Here is a 19,931-nt window from a genome sequence, read left to right on the forward strand (position 1 = left end):
GGAGTCAGAAGACTTAGAGTGGAAGCATAGCTCTGTTATACTGTGTGACGGTAGCCAAGGCATTCTTACGCTCTGGACCTTGGCTTCCTTAACTCTAAACAGATCATAGTCCTTCTCTGGTCTCTAAAATAATTATGTCAAAGTCATATTGAAATAGAGAAGGGGGCATTGCTCCTTGTTAATTTTTAGCTCTCAAAATCCTCAAACATATTTTTTTGCACTGGGAGTAGATATCCAGGGTCTCCTGTCTCCCCCTTAGGATTAAGTCCTCTTAGGTCCACACCAGCAAGTTTTGTTGTTTGACCTGATAGGAGGATGCTTCTTCCCCCAATGAGGAGAAGTCTACAAAAATGCTACCAGGGTGTTACAGAGAAATAACATTTTGTCAATGATGTATTGTCCCGAGTGACATTGCTAGGCCCTGCTATTAAGAACAAATACCTCTGAAAGCCAGCTTTCTCAGAATGAGCTTTCGAGCATTTCTTCAGAAGGGTAACAAAAGTATTTTTGAGTTGTGGTGGCATTTATCAAGCAAAGATAAGGGGGTTTAAACTTGAAATGTGAATAAAATAGTTTCCTTTCTTCTCCCTGCTGTTTTGGGGCAGCTCACTTGAATCCTATCCCAGTAGCCTCTGCAGCCCTTCACTGCATAAATATATGCCTTGATGTTGTGAATCCTTATTAGGGGCAGAAGTAAGTTTCACATGGGACCTTTTTCGAAGTTTTATTTTTTATGCGTCAGTGTTGTGAGCAGGCATTGAACTTTTGGTTTAAGTTTAAATTTAAAAGATTAACTTATAATGATGACTTTAGATTGTATTTCAGTTTTTGGTTAGGGAGGAGTGAATGGAAGGGATCTGTGTAAGGGAATTAGTGGTTTTAATATTCACATTGCCAGTTGTCTTGACCCGTCTTTTGCTAAACAGACTGCAACATAATCATTCATTTTCTATCTTACAGGTGACAGAGTTAGTCCTTGATAATTGCCTGTGTGTCAATGGGGAAATTGAAGGCCTGAATGATACTTTTAAAAAACTAGAGTTTCTGAGTATGGCTAATGTGGAACTAAGTTCACTGGCCCGACTGCCCAGCTTAAATAAACTTCGAAAGGTAAGTTGGTATTAAGTGTGAAATCATCATAATTTTGATGCCGAGGGCTAACATGTCTAGGTTTTGGCCAAATGAAACAACCGTTCTGCCTTCTAATTAGAAGTTTCTGAATTTCTAGAGATAAGAGAATGGGTTATGCAGGATTTTAGAATCAGCTCTAATACTGCTTTTAGAAATTTAAACATAATAGTGAAATTGCTTTATGACATGAATGTGGATTTATTTATTTTTTAAAATTATTTGTTTATTCATGAGAGACAGAGAGAGGCAGAGACACAGGCAGAGGGAGAAGCAGGCTCCCCGTGAGGAGCCTGATTTGGGACTGGATCCCAGGACCCCGGGATCACAACCTGAGCTGAAGGCAGATGCTCAACCCCTGAGCCACCCAGGTGCCCCATGAATTTGGATTTAATATCTACTAAATGTTTTTCTCTGAAACATAAAATCTACCTATAACCCAACTGGAACCAAATTTGGGGTAGAAGCTTATTATATAGGGGTTCCAATACATTATTTGGTGATTACAGGTAGGAATTTGGAAACTAATAATTTGTAACATTTCTTCTTCAAATTGATATATTTTAAAAAACTGGGGGCGCCTGGCTGGCTCAGTTGGAAGAATGTGTGACTCTTGATCTTGGCATTGGGTTTGAGCTCCATATAGAGTGTAGAGATTACTTAAATAAATAAAAAACTTAAAAAATAATCCGATCTGCCCTAAGCCTTCACCATTGTTTGTTTTTTCTCCATGTTGAATATATAGTTGGAACTTAGTGACAATATAATTTCTGGTGGTTTGGAAGTCCTGGCAGAGAAATGTCCAAATCTTACTTACCTCAATCTGAGTGGAAATAAAATCAAAGATCTCAGTACAGTAGAAGCTCTGGTGAGTGGAAAGTCTCTGGACTTGCTCTTTTTTGGTTGATTTTCTGAGATTTGCTAGTGTTTTTATCTTCACTGATTTATATTTCACTCTTTGAAACTTCTGAATTTCTTATACGTTTTTAAAAGGATCTGCCTTCTCTTCTTTTAGAGTAAACCATTCAGATAAATTTTTAAATCTCTGAGAAATTTATTTTATTAATAACCTCATGAGTTGAATATCTGGTTTTAAACTTCCCAGTATTTTCTTAAATTCTATTCTTTTTCCTTCTTTCTTGATTTAATTTAATTTAATTTAATTTTATTTTATTTTATTATTTGCTTCTTTGTTTCCTGGAATGAGATGAAGTGAAACTCAGAAAATTGTTGTTCTGATTTTAAAAAAGCTTGGCAGGAGGTTGAAATTGTTGACAATAAGCTTGACTGGGTTTAAAGCTAACCACATTATTATTGTTGCCTATTTATGCACATATATGGTCAACAAAATATATTGAGTGGCTACTACAGGAAGACTCTAAGCCAGGTGTTGGAAATACAGTGGTGAACAAAATAAACTTCCTATTCTTGTGGAGTTTACATGCAGGTCCTCATAAAGAGAATTGATACGATAACCCTTCTTTATAAAATTTGAAAAATCCAAAAATCATTCTTTTAATATATGTTTTCAGGTCCATGAAATAAAAAGAAATAACATAATATTTAAAATCTTGAAATGTAAGCTTTAACTTTTTACTTTTCCAGCAAAATCTTAAAAATTTGAAAAGTCTTGACTTGTTTAACTGTGAGATCACAAACCTGGAAGATTACAGAGAAAGTATCTTCGAACTGCTGCAGCAAATCACATACTTAGATGGATTTGATCAGGAGGATAACGAAGCACCAGATTCAGAAGAGGAGGATGATGAGGGTAATCATTCTTAATGCTTATAAATACAGGCTCCAGCCTAGCCAGGCAAGTTAGATTGGGCCTGGATATTTAGGTGATAAAAAAAAAAAAAAAAAAAAAAAAAAAAAAAAGGTGTAAAACAAGAAAAATTACAAAACCCACAGCCCTAATCCTGTATTTCTTATTTTAGATTGCTGATAGCTTTGGGGAATTTAATGATTATTATGCTATCAAGCTATGTGAAATTTTTTTTTTTAAGGATTTTATTTGAGAGAGAGAACAAGAGAGAGCACAAGCAGAGGAAGTGGCAGAGGGAGAGGGAGAAGCAGGCTCCCCATTGAGCAGGGAATCCCATGTGGGGCTCAATCCCAGGACCCCAGGATCATGATCAGAGCTGAAGGCAGATGCCCAACTGACTGAGCCACCTGGGCGCCCTCAAGCTCTGAAATTTTGTATCTGTATGAACTTGTTTAATGACCACCTAGTAAAAGTGGCAACTTTTAAAATAGTACTTTTTTTTTTTAAAGGAATCATTTCTTGTAGTGTTATCCATAATAGTCAAGAAATAGAAACAACCCAAATGGCCTATCGACTGATGGAGAAACAAAATGTGATATATCCATACAGTGAAACATTATTGATTCAGTCATAAGAATGAATGAAGCACTGATACATGCTCTTGCATTGAAATCATTCTATGAAGTAAAAGAAGCCAGACACAAAAGGCTACATTTTGTATGACTCCATTTGTATGAAATGTCCAGAATAGGCAAATCCATAGAAACAGAAAGTAGGATAATGGTTGCCAGGGCTGGGTGAGAGGAGAATGGGGAGTGACTGTTAATGACTGGGTTTTTTTTGAGAGGGAGAGGGGAGGTGATGGAAATGTTCTAGAATTAGGTAGTGAATATATATGATTGGATAAGTGGGTGACTAACAGATCAGATGATGGAATGGCTGTTGTTAGTAATGGGACACTGATTACTCTTGGTTGAAAATCATTTTTACTATAAAAAGAAATCTGATGGACAAACAATATTAGAAAATGATAGAATGATAGAGAAGTGGGTTTTGAGATGTCCATAAGGTAAAACAAACTTTAGTGCATGTAATATTTTAATGAAAATCTGTACGTTGGAAATATTTCAGTATTTAGAAACCATAGTTCTCAAATAGTAAATATGGATGTTGTGAAAGGGAAATCTTTTTTTTTTTTTTTTAAGATTTATTTATTTATTTAGAGAGCGAGCGAGCGCACACAGGTGAACAAGTGGGGAGAGGGGCAAAGGGAGAGAGTCAAGCAAACCTCCTTACTTGAGGGCAGAGCCTGAGACCATGACCTGAACTGAAATCAAGAGTTGGACACTTAACCATCTGAGCCACCCAGGCACCCCCTGTAAAAGGAAAATCTTAAAAAAAGAAAATATCCCTGAGATAGTTTCCACCTTCCCATTGGCTTTAGAGTTTGAAGTGATTGGGGCAAGGGCAGATAGGCTTAAGGTACTAGCAAGAAACATTTGCTCAGCCACTCACTCATCTTTTAAAATATTTTTAAAGATGGAGATGAAGATGATGAAGAGGAAGAAGATGAAGCTGGTCCACCTGAAGAATATGAAGAAGAAGAGGAGGAAGAAGAGGAGGATGAGGATGAGGATGAGGATGAAGCGGGCTCGGAATTGGGAGAGGGAGAAGAGGAAGTGGGCCTATCATATTTAATGAAAGAAGAAATCCAGGTGAATAGGCATTTCTTTATTACTAAATAAAGTAATTATTTAGGCATAAAGCCAAGGTCTATAAATAGTTCAGTTGTGAAGAAATCTGAAAATTGTTACTAACTTGCAGGTCTGAGCGTGTCTATCTGTCATTTTTCCTACTGTCCCCTGGCTCAAACTGTATCTAGGGCAGCCTGGGTGGCTCAGCGGTTTAGCGCTGCCTTCAGCCCAGGGTGTGATCCTGGAGACCTGGGATCGAGTCCCACGTCGGGTTCCCTGCATGGAGCCTACTTCTCCCTCTGCCTGTGTCTCTGCCTCTCTCTGTGTGTCTCTCATGAATAAATAAATAAAATATTAAAAAAAAACAAAACTGTATACAGATCATCATAAGCACCTATGGTTTTACCACCTAGGTATCTTGAAAATCCATTCTGCCCAGAGCAGCAGGGTTCATGGAAACATTTTACAAAAGTTTCTGAGCTTCAGCTTCTGCATTTATAGAACTGAAAATAATATCAACCTCTTAGGCTCTTTTCAGGGTTTAACAAGAGAATATAGGTAAATTATCTAGTCCCTGGCACATCGTAGGCCCTCAGCAACACTTTCCTTTCCCTCTAATTATTTTTTGTTTATGGTTTTGTTGTAGTTTTCCAAATGGCCTCTTAAATACAGTGTCACCACTTAGGTGTATCCTTCACAGTCTGTGCTTGCTTGCTTAGTCTGAATGCAAATGTGATCATATCACTGCCCTGCTTGAAACAATTTAATGTTTCCCTGTTGCCACCAAAATATATACAAGACCCATCACTATCTAGTCTCTGTTTGCCTCTCTAGCCTCTTCTCCCTCAATTTTATTTTATTTATTTTATTTATTTTATTTATTTATTTTATTTTATTTTATTTTATTTTAATTTTATTTTATTTTATTTTATTTTTAAAAATTTTTATTTATTTATGATAGCCACACAGAGAGAGAGAGAGGCAGAGACACAGGCAGAGGGAGAAGCAGGCTCCATGCACCGGGAGCCCGATGTGGGATTCGATCCCGGGTCTCCAGGATCGCGCCCTGGGCCAAAGGCAGGCGCTAAACCGCTGCGCCACCCAGGGATCCCCCTCAATTTTAAATTAAATCCTCACACTAAGCTGTTTCTTGCCTTTCTGTCTGAAGATACATTGTTTACTCTTAATCTGAAATGACTTGCTACTCATGCTCTCTGATGAATGCTTTTTTTTTTAACTGAGGTAAACATAAATATAGTTAAAGCCTGTAAAGTGCACGGATTTTATGTACAAGTTCACATTTTACTTATGTGTATACTTGTATGACTACCACCCAAATCATGACTCAGTTCTGGAGTTGCCTCATTATTGAAACTTTAATTTTTTTTTTTTTTTTTTTTATTTATTTATGATAGTCACAGAGAGAGAGAGAGAGGCAGAGACACAGGCAGAGGGAGAAGCAGGCTCCATGCACCAGGAGCCCGACGTGGGATTCGATCCCGGGTCTCCAGGATCGCGCCCTGGGCCAAAGGCAGGCGCCAAACCGCTGCGCCACCCAGGGATCCCTCATTATTGAAACTTTATCTATAATTTTTTATACTCCTTCCTTCATTACCTTTTTTTTTTTTTTAAAGATTTTATTTATTTATTTATTTTTTTTATTTATTTATTTTTAAATTTTTATTTATTTATGATAGTCACACAGAGAGAGAGAGAGAGAGGCAGAGACACAGGCAGAGGGAGAAGCAGGCTCCATGCACCGGGAGTCTGATGTGGGACTCGATCCCAGGTCTCCAGGATCGCGCCCTGGGCCAAAGGCAGGCGCCAAACCGCTGCGCCACCCAGGGATCCCAAGATTTTATTTATTTATGAGAAAAACAGAGAGAGAGAGAGAGGCAGAGATATAGGCAGAGGGAGAAGCAGGTTCTCCGCAAGGAGCCCAGTGTGGGACTCGATCCCGGATTCCAGGATCAGGACCTGAGCCGAAGGCAGATGCTCAACTGCTGAGCCATCCAGGCATCCCCCTTCGTTACCTTTGAATCTTGGTTAGTCTTCTCTTGCTCATAGATACTTTTGTAAAAACTTGTTTACTTGGCTACTTTCTACTAGATGGCGAGTTCCATAAAGGGAGGGTCATCTGTCTTTATATCTCAGTGTCTAGTACATTAACAGGGACATAGTAAGCTCACAGGAAGTGTCAGTTGACTTGAATAAATGATCTTTTGCCCCTGGGAATTACTATTTCCTCCTAATGTTTTTAAATTACTGAGTTTGTTTGCATAATTCAGAGTTTTTTATTAAAAATATCTCTTACTTAGGGCAGCCCCGGTGGCACAGTGGTTTGGCGCTGCCTGCAGCCCGGGGTGTGATCCTGGAGAACTGGGATCGAGTCCCGCGTCGGGCTCCCTGCATGGAGCCTGCTTCTCCCTCTGCCTGTGTCTCTGCCTTTCTCTCTCTGTGTCTCTATGAATAAATAAATAAAGCCGAAAAAAATATATCTCTGATTTAGACTAGAAATTATTAGTATTCTTATTTGTTCTCCTAAGGACTTTTACATTGGTTAGATAATATCCCTGATCAGTGATAATTTTTCTCTGATACCATTTTATTTTATTTTTTAATTTTTTTTAAGATTTTATTTATTCATTCATGGGAGACACACACAGAGAGAGAGAGAGAGAGAGAGGCAGAGACACAGGCAGAGGGAGAAGCAGGCTCCATGCAGGGAGCCTGACGTGGGATTCCATCCCAGGTCTCCAGGATCATACCCCAGGTCGAAGGTGGCTCTAAACCACTGGGCCACTGGGGCTCCCTGTTTTTAATATTTTTAATTAGTTGTGTTGTAACCTTATGTTTAGAAGGTGAGAGTCAGTAGAAGCTTCCGAGACTATCAAGATTCAAAAAAGAAAGTAGAAGGAGATAGAAATGGGATTTGATTAGCTATTTTTGGTTTGAGTATTCTTTTTATTTCAGTTACTCTTCAGAGGTAAGGAATTAATATGTAAAAAGATGGACTTTATGTTTGTGTAGTACACTTCATTAAAAATGGGGGTGGAGGCTTTAGAAGAATTGGAAATAGTGGTGCTCCTGTACTATACATAGTATAGTGATGAAACATGGATTTCCCATTAGTTAGGAAGAGACCATAGTTTCTACTGAATAAGCCTTTGGTGAAAGCAGAGTTTTTATTGAGGGATATTATCTAAAATGATATTAAAAACTAAAGGCTTAGATGATGGCTATACTTGGCAGTGAGCATAGCTTTAGGTAAAGACTTGTTGAGTCACCCTGTTGTACACCTGAAACTAAGGTGACATCGTGTGTCAACTATATTTCAATTTAAAAAAAGGCTTAAAAATGTGAATCAGTTAATGTAACCATATATATATATATTTAAAGATTTTATTTATTTATTCATGAGAGACACAGAGAGAGTGAGAGAAGCAGAGACATAGGCAGAGGGAGGAGCAGGCTCCATGGAGGGAGCTTGATATGGGACTCGATCCCAGGACTCTGGGATCACACCCTGCGTCAAAGGCAGACGCTCAACCACTAAGCCACCCAAGTGTCCCCATATTTTGTTTAAAAATCTGGAGAAGCAATTAGCTATTGAGAATGAGAGACACACAGAGAAAGGCAGAGATGTAGGCAGAGGGAGAAGTGGAGAAGTAGACTTCCTCTGGGGAGCCCAGTGCAGGACTCGATCCCAGGACCCCAGGATCACACCCTGAGCCAAAGGCAAATGCTCAACTGAGCCACCCAGGTGTTCCTATGTTCCTTTTTATTAAAAAAAAAAAAAATATATATATATATATATATATATATATATATGATAGAGCACAAGCAGTGGGAGAGGGAGAGGGAGCCTGATGTGGGTTTTGATCCTAAAACCCTGGGATCATAACTCAAGCTGAAGACAGACACTTAACTGACTGAGCCACCTGTTGTACCCTTATTGTGGTTCCTTTTTATATTATTGGCCTACCCCATTTATTCCTTTTCTTCCTTGTATCTTTTTATGTTTTTATTTTTACTTTTTTCCCCTCCTTGTATTTTTTTTTTAAGGTTTTATTTATTTACTCATGAGAGACACACACACACACACAGAGGCAGAGACACAGGCAGAGGGAGAAGCAAGGTCCATGCAGGAAGCCCAACGTGGGACTCCATCCTGGGTCTCCAGGATCACGCCCTGGGCCTAAGGCGGTGCTAAACCGCTGAGCCACTGGGGCTGCCCCGCTCCTTGTATCTTGATGATGTCCTGGTATAGAATGCTTTTCAGTGTTTGAACTGATTGTATAAGATTGATTTCTTTTTTTTCCAGATAGATAGATAGATAGATAGATAGATAGTGTTTGAACTGATTGTATAAGATTGATTTCTTTTTTTTCCAGATAGATAGATAGATAGATAGATAGATAGATAGATTTATTTATTTATTTATTTATTTATTTATCTATCTATCTATCTATCTATTCATTCATTCATTCATTCATTCATGAGAGACAGAGAGAAAGAGAGAGAGGCAGAGACACAGGCAGAGGGAGAAGCAGGCTCCATGCAGGGAGCCTGATGTGGGACTTGATCCTTGGTCTCCAGGATCAGGCCCTGGGCTGAAGGCATCGCTTAAACCGCTGAGCCCCCCGGGCTGCCCTAAGATTGATTTCTGATAGAAGTGTTGTGCAATTGAGTTTCTCAGGATTCTCGCTACGTGGTGGGAAATTAGGTTCTGTTTAGTATTTCTATTTTTTTATCCTTTTTTTTTTTTTTTTTTTAAGATTTTATTTATTCATAGAGACAGAGAGAGAGAGAGGCAGAGACACAGGAAGAGGGAGAAGCAGGCTCCATGCAGGGAGCCTGATGTGGAACTAGATCCCAGGACTCTAGGATCATGCCCTGAGCCAAAGGCAGATGCTCAACCACTGAGCCACCCAGGCATCCCGTTTAGTATTTCTAGATACAAATGGGGCTGTGGATACTGTAAAAAGGATGTGTTGTCCAAGTTTTCCCCTAGCAACCCAGCAGTTCTTGACATTTGCCTATTAAAGTATTTTAAGGAGCATACTGCTTTTGTGGGGTTGGAAGGGAAACCCTAGATTGGTTCCCCCCCTTTTTTTTTCCCCAAGCATATGTAGAACTCAACTGTTTGGAACATGGCAGTAAGTGTAAAAGGCCCCTGAGTAGCCAAAATATAGTAACAAAACACATTTTCTTTCCAGGAGCTGTTATTCTAAACCTATTTTCTCTTCTATATTCAATATAATAAGCTTGTCGATATATTTTCTGAATCCAAAGCAGATTAAAATTCAAGTGGTAACTTACTACAAAAGAGAAGACATGAAAACTAGGAAAAGATACAATTCAAAGAAGAGGCCAGGGTCATTTTTAAAAGGAGAAAACTAGGGCAGCCCGAGTAGCTCAGCGGTTTAGTGCTGTCCCCTCTGGCCCAGAGTGTGATCCTGGAGACCCAGGATCGAGTCCCATATCGGCTCCCTGCAGGGAGCCTGCTTTTCCCTCTGCCTGTGTCTCTGCCTTTCTCTCTCTCTCTCTGTCTCTCATGAATAAATAAATAAAATCTTAAAAATAAAATAAAAGGAGAAAACTGTCCTACATATATTGATAGGCTCCGAAGGAATCGGCATATACTAATTAGGTTTGTGTTCATGATCAAATGATTATGACTGAGTATTCAAGAGAAACGTTTGTTTGGTTTAGCATAAAATGGTAAAAGTGCAGTTTAGAGATTTGTATCCCAATTGGTTAAAGTAAAAAAAAAAAGTTTTGATGTTTCAAGGCTATGTTTACATCTTAGCTATCTAGAACAGCTCCTTCCACAAAAGTTGTAGATCAAGTTTTGTGATTTTATTGACATTGCTATTTCGACGTGTAGATTTGTATTTATTTATTTATTTTCTTAAATAAATAAGTTTATTTCTTTTCTTAAAAGATTTATTTATTTATTCATTCATGAGAGACACAGACTGAGAGAGAGAGAGGCAGAGATATAGGCAGAGGGAGAAGCAGGCTCCTCACAGGGAGCCTGATGTGGGACTCAGTCCCGGATCCCACGATCATGACCTGAGCCGAAGGCAGGCACCCAAACACTGTGCCACCCAGGCATCCCAATGTGTAGATATTTAGATGTAGAAGGAACTTATACATCTTCTGGATGAATACTGTCTTTTATTGTTTGGAAAACTACGGTCCAGGGAGATTGAGTGATTTATTCAATGCATATAACTATGTTGGCGCTAGGATTCAGGTAATTCCTGTCTTACTCTATAAAATAGAAAACTTTTCTTTGAAATTGTCTAAAGTTACTCTGTCCATTATAGTAGTCACTGAGCACATTTGGTTATTTAAGTTCAAATAAAATGAAAAATTCAGTTCCTCATTTGTACTGATCACATTTTTTACTTTATTTTGTTTAAAGATTTTTTATTAAGTAATCTCTACACCCAATGTGGAGCTTGAATTCACAGCCTTGAGATCAAGACTTGTATGCTCTACTGAGCCAGCCAGGCACCGCTGTACTGGTCACATTTTAAGTGCTCAGTAGCCACATGTGGACAGTACAGATACAGAACATTTCCATTGTTGCAGAAAGTTTTTTTGAACAGTGTCAGTCTAAAATATAACTTACTTTCATAAACCAGATTTAGTTGGGTTCTTAAAGAAGACCTATATAAGTTAGGTAGAGGTTGTTAGAACACAGGATAACTATAGTTTTTTTGTTCTTGTTGGAATGAATAACTACCAAACAGTGAAAAATGTGTCATGGCTTTTTATTCTCAAACTGAATATTTGGTTTTTAAGGATGAAGAAGATGATGATGATTACGTTGAAGAAGGGGAAGAAGAGGAAGAAGAGGGTGAGTTACATTATCTGCAAAAAATCCCAACATTAAAGTTATAGCTATTATTCACGTACTTTAAAGAATGAGTTTATAGTTCAAATTATTACTGATCTTTGATTTGATTTTGGTAACATAGAGCACTTTGAGGGATGTAAAACCTTTTTTTTTTTTTTTTTTTTTTTTTGAGAGAAAGAAAGAGCATGAGTGATAATGGAGGTTGGCAGGAGAGAGAGAATCTTAAGCAGGCTCCAGGCTCAGTGTAGAGCCTGATGTGGGTCTCGATCTCAAGACCCTGAGATCATGACCTGAGCCGAAATCAAGAGTTGGACACTTAGCCCACTGAGCCACTTAGGCACCCTGAGATGTAAAACCTTTCTTGAAAGAGTAATTTTCTCAAGGCATTTAATAATTTCATTTAAAAAAACCACCCAGCCTATAACATTTCTTTCTTTCTTTTTTTTTTTTTTTAAAGATTTTATTTATTTATTCACGAGAAACAGAGAGAGACAGAGAGACAGAGAGAGAGAGGGGCAGAGACACAGGCAGAGGGAGAAGCAGGTTCCATGGAAGGAGCCCAATGCAGGACTCGATCCCGGGTCTCCAGGATCACACCCTGGGCCGAAGGCAGGCGCTAAACTGCTGAACCACCCAGGGATCCCCCCCCGCCTTTTCCCCTTTTTTCTTAAAGATTTTATTAACATTTATTTCTATAACCGGTATGAACAGAGATAAGAGAGAACCTTGAGCTTAATTTATTATTTTCTTAGGTCTTTCATTTTGAAGAAGGTGAAGCCATATATCTAAGAGAAGAGCTGTTTTATTTCCAGATTACAGCCTTTTCAGATTTGCTTTCTAGTACTCATTACCTAGGCCTTCCATAATAAATTTAAAAATTTACTAATGATTCTCTTTTATTGACAAGCCCCTGGGTTCTTGATCTGTACTTCATGATTTGGCCACAAGGGTGCACAGCAAACTGTCATTGTTTATGGATTTCTAAATCTATTAAGTCTGTTCAGTACACTGAAGTTAAATTCAGAGAGGAAACAATGTATAATTTTTTATGCCAGTAAGTTTTCACTAAGATAGATTCAAAACTTTGTAATTTAGCAGATATTAATTTGGTAAAATTGAGTATTTTACTGGTTTTTTTCACTCTTTTTTCAGAAGAAGAAGGTCTTCGAGGGGAAAAAAGGAAACGAGATGCTGAAGATGATGGAGATGAAGAAGATGACTAGATCATTCTAAGACCAGATTCCCTAATGTTCCTGGGTGTGCAATAGAGTGATCACATCTTCTTTGTTTCTTCATGTACCATAGCGATCCCTACAGAAGATAACCTGTAACTTTTTATAGGAAAAGTGTGGTTTTACTATTTTTGCCTTATCATTCCAAATAAGATTTACTAGTCTGTTAATGATCATATTGTATGTAGAGAAAAAAATTTTCATTGACCCCATTGTGAAATTCTCTAGCAATTTATTTAGAATCTTCATTTTTCTCATTCAAGCTCACTGTATTAGTTATTTTTAGCCCATAATTAAAAACATGATCACTTTTACACAGGCGTAGTTTGGTGCATTTCATTTATAAGGTTTTAAAGTTATTTATAAGTTAACTGAAATCACAGTCGGCTGGAATATGAAATGAAAATAATCTCTTGACTGATAAGTTGGTTATATTTTTAGAGGTGACCCAGAGATCTCTAGCTTGAAGGCAATGACCTTTTGGGGGAGGGCTAAGGGTATTTGGGTGCTTTTTTGTCACATCAGTAACTTAGAAAGTAGGAAAATAGCAAAGGTTCTATTCAACAATATAGTTCATGGCTTTTGTGGAGGCTTCTGAAACCTTTTAAGCCAGGTGACTAATATTTTATTTTTGAAGGAAAATTGCTTATACTAAGTTCAGATTCATGCAGCTGAGCCTTTGTTTTTCAAGCTGAAGATCACAAAATATCAACGGTTGTTTATTTTGTTTTCAAGTGCACATTCTTTATTTTCCTCCCAGCTATTCCTTTATGATGACTTCCATTTCTTGTTTCACCCCCCGCCCTTTTTTTTAAAGATTTTATTTATTTATTCATGACAGACACAGAGAGGGGCAGAGACACAAGCAGGCTCCATGCAGGGAGCCTGACATGGGACTCGGTCCTGCGTCTCCAGGATCAGGCCCTGGGCTGAAGGCGGCGCTAAATCGCTGGGCCATGGGGGCTGTCCCCCTCCCTCTATCTCAAAAATGTTGGGAAACTTATGGCTACCAAGGAAAAACTTTATTTAGTCTTTTACACTTTAACCACCTTTTCAGACTGTCTCATTTTTAAATAAGCTAAGTGAAAAAAATAGAATATTTTCTGAGATACAAATATTATCAATACAGTATTTGCAATAGATTCTGCTTATTGTAAATCTTTCTTGGTTGAGAAGATGTACAGACTGTATTAATAGGGTAAAGAAGGAAAAGCAGAGGAAGCTTTCAGAAGCAGCATTAATGTTCCTCAAAAGTCTGAACAATTGCCTGCCAATAATTAATGAGACATGCAAGTCAAATTTTCAAGTTAGCTTCCCAAATGATTTAGATACCACACTTCAAAATATTTCTAATTTTTCTGAGTAGAACCTTTAATTATTCTTCCTATAGTTTTAAGGTATTACCAGATATAGCATTTAATTGGAATATACTGGGCAGTTGGAAAAATATTTGAAAGTAAATATTAAAATTAAGATTTGTTTCCAAGTGGAAGTCCATTAAAAATAGAAAGATATTTGGGTTGGGTGTGTTTCTTTACATGGCTACTAAATATAATAATATGAGTAGACAAGTATATCTCCCTTTTTTGTTGTGGAGGCTCCATGCTCAAGGCAATTGCTTTTTAATACTTGGCTAAATTGTTTTCCCCTTTGTTTTGAATATCTGTAAGCTTTTTTAAAGTTAGCATCAGCAAATTAATTGAAGTTATACTTCTATACTGGGACACATTTAAATTACTGAGTAAAGAATTTATTTTTCAGTTTCAGATGTATGACTTGGGGTTTTAAAGTAAAAATTACAAAGTTATTTGTGAGTAAACTAAAGTTGCACAAGTGACTGAAATAAAACTTGTGGAATAGGTTTAGTGGGGGGATTGAAATCTCCAAAAGGCCAACATTTTACTCCTTTTTTAATAGTTGAAATACCCTGTTTTAGTCCCTAAGAATTCTCATTGCATAGTATATGCCAGACTATAAAATACTTATTTTTAAAATGAAATCTATATATTGACTTTCTTATCAATCATCTTATTGTGCAATCAAAATTAGATTTCTTTGATTTGAAAACAACATTTAGAGCCTCCAAATAACTTTTCAAAGACTTATTCAGCTTTGTGGGTGGTATTTTCATGCAAACAAGTAAGGGTGGGTTTTATATTTTGTAGAAGTTTTTGGTCCTATTTTAATGCTCTTTGTATGGCAGTATGTATATAGTGTGTTAAATTCCTCAAAACTCTTCTTTAAAAACTTTGAAGTTAATACTTTTGTGTAACTGTGTTTTGAATAAAGCCATGACAGTGTTTAAAAAAAAAAATGCAGCACTCCTGATTATTTTTATTGTTTCTGACTGTTTCAAACCTGTTTTTTTTTCTGTGACTGCTGTAATTTAAATTAAAGTTTTTGAAATTGAATTGCTTCAAATAAATGGAAGATTTGTTGTTAATATTAGTTTCAGTGTATGACATTCACTTTTTGAACACCACTACTGGGGACTTTGAGGGTCTTTTTAAAAACAGAAACAGCTTGGGAGGTAGGCATTACAATTTTTTTTAAATTTCTTTATTTATTTATGATAGGCACACAGTGAGAGAGAGAGAGAGGCAGAGACACAGGCAGAGGGAGAAGCAGGCTCCATGCACCGGGAGCCCGACGTGGGATTCGATCCCGGGTCTCCAGGATCGCGCCCTGGGCCAAAGGCAGGCGCCAAACCGCTGCGCCACCCAGGGATCCCCGGCATTACAATTTAATAGTTTAACTCGTCATCTGCCTTACTAACTTTTGTCCAAGAAGGAGAAAAAATTCTGGATTCCCTTAATTTTCCTTTTGGAGTTGCAAATTGAGCCAGTACCTTTTTTTTTTTTTCCTTAAGACTTTATTTATTTATTCATGAGAGACACTGAGGGAGAGGCAAAGACATAGAGGGAGAGGTGGGCTCCCTTTGGGGAGCCCGATATAGGACCTGGGTCCTGGGATCATGACCTGAGCCAAAGGCAGACGCTCAACCACTGAGCCACCCAGGTGCCCTGAGCCAGTACTTTTTGTATTTTGAAGTAATAACTGGGCAGCCCTGGTGGTTTAGCGGTTTAGTGCCACCTTCAGGCCAGGGTGTGATCCTGGAGACTTGGGATCGAGTCCCAGGTCAGGTTCCCTGTATGGAGCAGACAACTCTGGAATGTAACTTACAAAGTCAAGACACAAATACAGTAAGTAATGTTTTTGTGATTGCTTACAGTGTAATATTGAAAAGGCATTAAAAAAAAAGATTTTATTTATTCATGAGAGAGACAGAATGAGAGAGGCAGAGACATAGGCAGAGGGAGAAGCCGGCTCTTCACAGGAAATCCAATGTGGGAGTTGATACCAGGACCCAGGATCACACCCTGAGCTGAAGGCAGGTTCCCAGCTGCCGAGCCACCCAGGTGTTCCTATATGGCATTTTTTTTTTTTTAAGATTTTATTAATTTATTCATGAGAAACAGAGAGAGAGAGAGGCAGGCTCCATGCAGGGAGCCCAATGTGGGACTCCAGGACCATGCCCTGAGCCAAAGGCAGATGCTCAACCGCTGAGCCACCCAGGGATCCGAAAAGGCATTTTAATTACAGAACTTTGCTCCTCGAGAGATGGAAAATATTGAAGTATATCTCAATTACAGAAATCGTTTATTAAACAATTTTTACATCTTTAAAATTTCAAAACCTTCTTCCTTCCCCTTGGTTAAAGAAAATGATGGAACTACACTAAAAGTCTTTTTGGTGGTGCTAAACAATGAGGCAATTCTGTGAGAGATTGTGATTCAAACCACTTTAGTAATGCTTATTCCTTCTGTATTTTATTTTATTTTTTAAAATATTTTATTTATTTATAGAGACAGAGAGAGGCAGAGACACAGGCAGAGGGAGAAGCAGGCCCCATGCAGAGTCCAGGGTCTCCAGGATCACGCCCTGGGCTGCAGGCGGCACCGCTGTGCCACCGGGGCTACCCTCCTTCTGTATTTTAAAGAGAGGCGTTGGAACATGTGACATTCTCCCAGTTGCTGAAAATTTCCTCTATGTTCCTAGTACTGGATGCAAAGATTCTGCAGCTGTTTCTTAATAATTGCATTCTACTACTGCATTCCTTTTCCATGTACTAATCAGCCTAAGATTTGAAAACCTGGCTTGGGTAATTTGGCCTGAGGCAGCTATTTGTGCTAGTCTGTTGATCAGCCCTAACTTGAAAGAGAATGGGTTATGCCACAAAATGGAAATTACAAAGTGGGTTGATCTCCAGGAGCATCTTTAAAAAGACTTTATATACTGGTAAAATAGTTTTATTTCATACAGATCTAATCCTTTTTGGGTGGTAAGACTGAAGCAGGGCTACCCCATAACAGCAATTCTGATTAAGCATCAGAAGCAACTACGACTTACTCAAATTTATGAATACAAATAGTCAAATTTTTGCTTCAGGCATCATTTGGACCTGGTTACTTATAAAATGGGCACATCCACATTACTGGTCAGTATTGATACAGGCCATCAAATAGGCACATAGCACTGGTGAAAAAAAAAAATTCCAGCTGTTAAGTAGTAACTGAAACTGGGGTACCTGGATGGCTCAGTAGTTGAGCATCTGCTTTCAGCCCAGATCCTGGGATCAAGTCCCACATCAGGCTCCCAGTGGGGAGCCTGCTTCTCTCTCTGCCTATGTCTCTGTTTCTTCCCTGTGTGTCTCATGAATAAATTTTTAAAAAAATCTTTAAAAAAACTGGGCAGCCCAGGTGGCCCGGCGGTTTGGCGCCTGCCTTCGGCCCAGGGCATGGTCCTGGAGACCCAGGATCGAATCCATCAGGCTCTCTGCATGGAGCTTGCTTCTCTCTCTGCCTGTGTTTCTGCCTCTCTCTGTGTGTCTCTCATGAATGAATAAATACAATCTTTAAGAAAAAAAATCTTAAAAAAAGAACTGACATTAAACTCTTCCTTATTTTCTGTAATTCTCCTATTAAATATTCAGATGGCACCACCTTGTGGATGAAGGCCACGATCTGTGCCTCCACTTGAGTTGGATAAACTCATTCCACCACCCCAGAATTAGCTCACTGAAGCTACTGGGTTTCTCTACGTGGAGGTATTTTCTTCCAGTCTTCTCTTGGCAAAGTGTGCTCAGGGGAGCTTACTATCACTTCTATGGACAGCTGTGACTGAGGAGGACTGGAGTTGATAGAAGAACCTGTAAGGGTAATGGAAGGAGCTGCAGTTGAAGCGACTATACTTACTTAAAGACCCAGTGACAGCAGCTCCAGGGAAAACTAACATCTGCAAGGGGAAGCAGCAATTACAATCACTCTGCAACGCCTGCAGAAAAGTCAGTGCAAGTCCAGCACTTTTAACTATCCCTCCCCCACCCCCCATTCCATATGAGAATATTCTGAGTTAAGAAGGAATTCATTTCCGCTGTGTGGAGGATTTATTATTTGTAGGAAATGAATGAAATTTTCTGACTTGGATTCCAGGTGAGGGGTCTTACTTTTAGCAAGCTTTCTGTAATAGGTTATATGGAGAGTGATATCTTGTTTTAAAAAATTGTTTTGACTCAGTTGTCATTTGATCCTTTTGCACCTTTCATTCCCCACTGCCAAGGTTCCTGGGCTGTAGATGTAGCAGTCAGCATGTGAAGGATTAGAACGGTTCAACTTTGCCTCAATTCATTTTTCTTTTACTCCACTTCCCTCTCACGTCAAGGACTTTAGCCTTAAGAGTGAGTTTCTCCAAGAACTGTTTCCTGTCACACTCCTCTGGGGCTTACCAACCACACCTTATTCCAGCATCTCTACTTTAGATTCTTTTTTTTTTTTTTTAATTTCATTTATTTATTCACGACAGACCTACAAGCAGGGGAAGAAGCAGGCTCCCTGTGTGGGGCCTGATGCGGGACTGGATCCCAGGGCCCCAGGATCACAACTAGCCAAAGGCAGATGCTCAACCACTGAGCCACCCAGGCGTTCCTGAGGGTACATTTTTGAGGGAAGTTATCTATCCTAGTCCTATGGAACAGCTGTCTCTTTAAATTTTTACCTTAATTTCCCCAACCCTCAATTTCTGAGATAGAGATAAACCAGTTTTTCTTTTTTTAGAGTACTATTTTTACCACAAGGCCCCCTCCTGGGATTCTGGAGTCTCCAGCAGTAGAAATTGGATTTGCGCGTTTTAGGGAGAGCGCAACAGTCCCTGAAATTAAGGAGCTGACACACTCTAATGACGGAGAAAAAGAAAAAAAAAAAAAAAAAAAAGCGCCAGTCACTCCAGACTGTGCCCCTAATGTGATCTGCGGGACGCAGGACAGAAAGTGCCGCAAAACAAGCTTCTTAGATCCGACAGCGCAACCGGGAAGCCGGGAGATTAAAAAGAAGTCAGGCCTCCCCGGTCGAACCGGGGCTACCCGAATTGTTCTGCAAGGGCGCTTTCCGGAACGCCTTGGATTGGGCCAGAAATGCCGCAATCCGGGTCACGTGCCCTCGCCCCGTCCGCCCCTCCCCCAGACTAGCGCGGGCCCGCGCGCTCCCGCGGCTTTCAGTCACGAGCTGCGCACGCGCAGGCTGAGCGGCAACGCCGCGCCCGCAGGTCGGCGCCAACGGTTGGCGGAAGGGCGGCCCGGCTCTGGCTTACGCTTCCTCCCTCTTCCGCGGTCGGCGGGGCTAACGCGGGCAGAGCTCGCTGCTCGGGTCCTCAGGACCTTCCTTTTCTTTGTTCTTTTACGCTTTTGCCAAACTTCGCTTAACGATTTTCAGAGTTTCTGTTTTCTTCCTAATTTAATTTGAAATTTGAATTCTTGGTCGCACATTCATGAATATCATTCAAGTTAGCAAGTGTAAACGTTGGTGGGTTGTTTAGGTTTTCAAGGTTTCTACGGTGGAAGTGCAACTGGAGGACACTTTTTGCTGCTTTTTGATTGTGTAGGTTCAAGTTTGCCCTCCAGGGGCCTTTGTTCCGTGAGCTTTGCTTCTTGTCTGTAGGAGCTAGCCCGCTCTTTTGTGGTTTTCCTATTTTCATTTTCCCGATTGAATGCCAAAATTGCTGGATCTTAGTCTTCATCAATTTGGTGCCTAAGGACAAATCAGTTCTGGAAAATATTAGAGCAACCATTTACTCGTGGATAAAGCACTGAAAAATAACACTTAGACCACATGGAAAATGATAAAGAGATTTAATATAGGTTGAGGGTTGTTTTTTTGTTGTTGTTGTTGTTTTTTGTTCTTTCT

At 39.3% G+C, this 19,931-nt stretch overlaps 1 protein-coding gene across 5 annotated transcripts in view; it reads left to right on the forward strand.

Moving 5' to 3' along the window:
* Positions 1 to 15,136, forward strand: part of ANP32E (acidic nuclear phosphoprotein 32 family member E) — a 43,473-nt gene extending 28,337 nt beyond the window's left edge. For 4 of the 5 annotated variants that reach the window (XM_072769309.1, XM_072769310.1, XM_072769314.1 and 1 more), the window contains 6 exons: positions 961 to 1,110; positions 1,874 to 1,996; positions 2,734 to 2,899; positions 4,436 to 4,611; positions 11,407 to 11,461; positions 12,614 to 15,136. In XM_072769309.1, coding sequence (XP_072625410.1) covers positions 961 to 1,110; positions 1,874 to 1,996; positions 2,734 to 2,899; positions 4,436 to 4,611; positions 11,407 to 11,461; positions 12,614 to 12,684 — 741 coding nt within the window. In that variant the 3' untranslated portion in view covers positions 12,685 to 15,136. Of the gene's footprint in view, positions 1 to 610; positions 694 to 960; positions 1,111 to 1,873; positions 1,997 to 2,733; positions 2,900 to 4,435; positions 4,612 to 11,406; positions 11,462 to 12,613 lie in introns of those variants that run through there. The other variant, XM_072769312.1, reaches the window with a different exon arrangement.
* The last annotated feature ends 4,795 nt before the right edge of the window (positions 15,137 to 19,931 follow it).

This window comes from Canis lupus, chromosome 12 (genome assembly GCF_048164855.1).
Source record: "Canis lupus baileyi chromosome 12, mCanLup2.hap1, whole genome shotgun sequence".
Taxonomy (NCBI): Eukaryota; Metazoa; Chordata; class Mammalia; order Carnivora; family Canidae; genus Canis; species Canis lupus.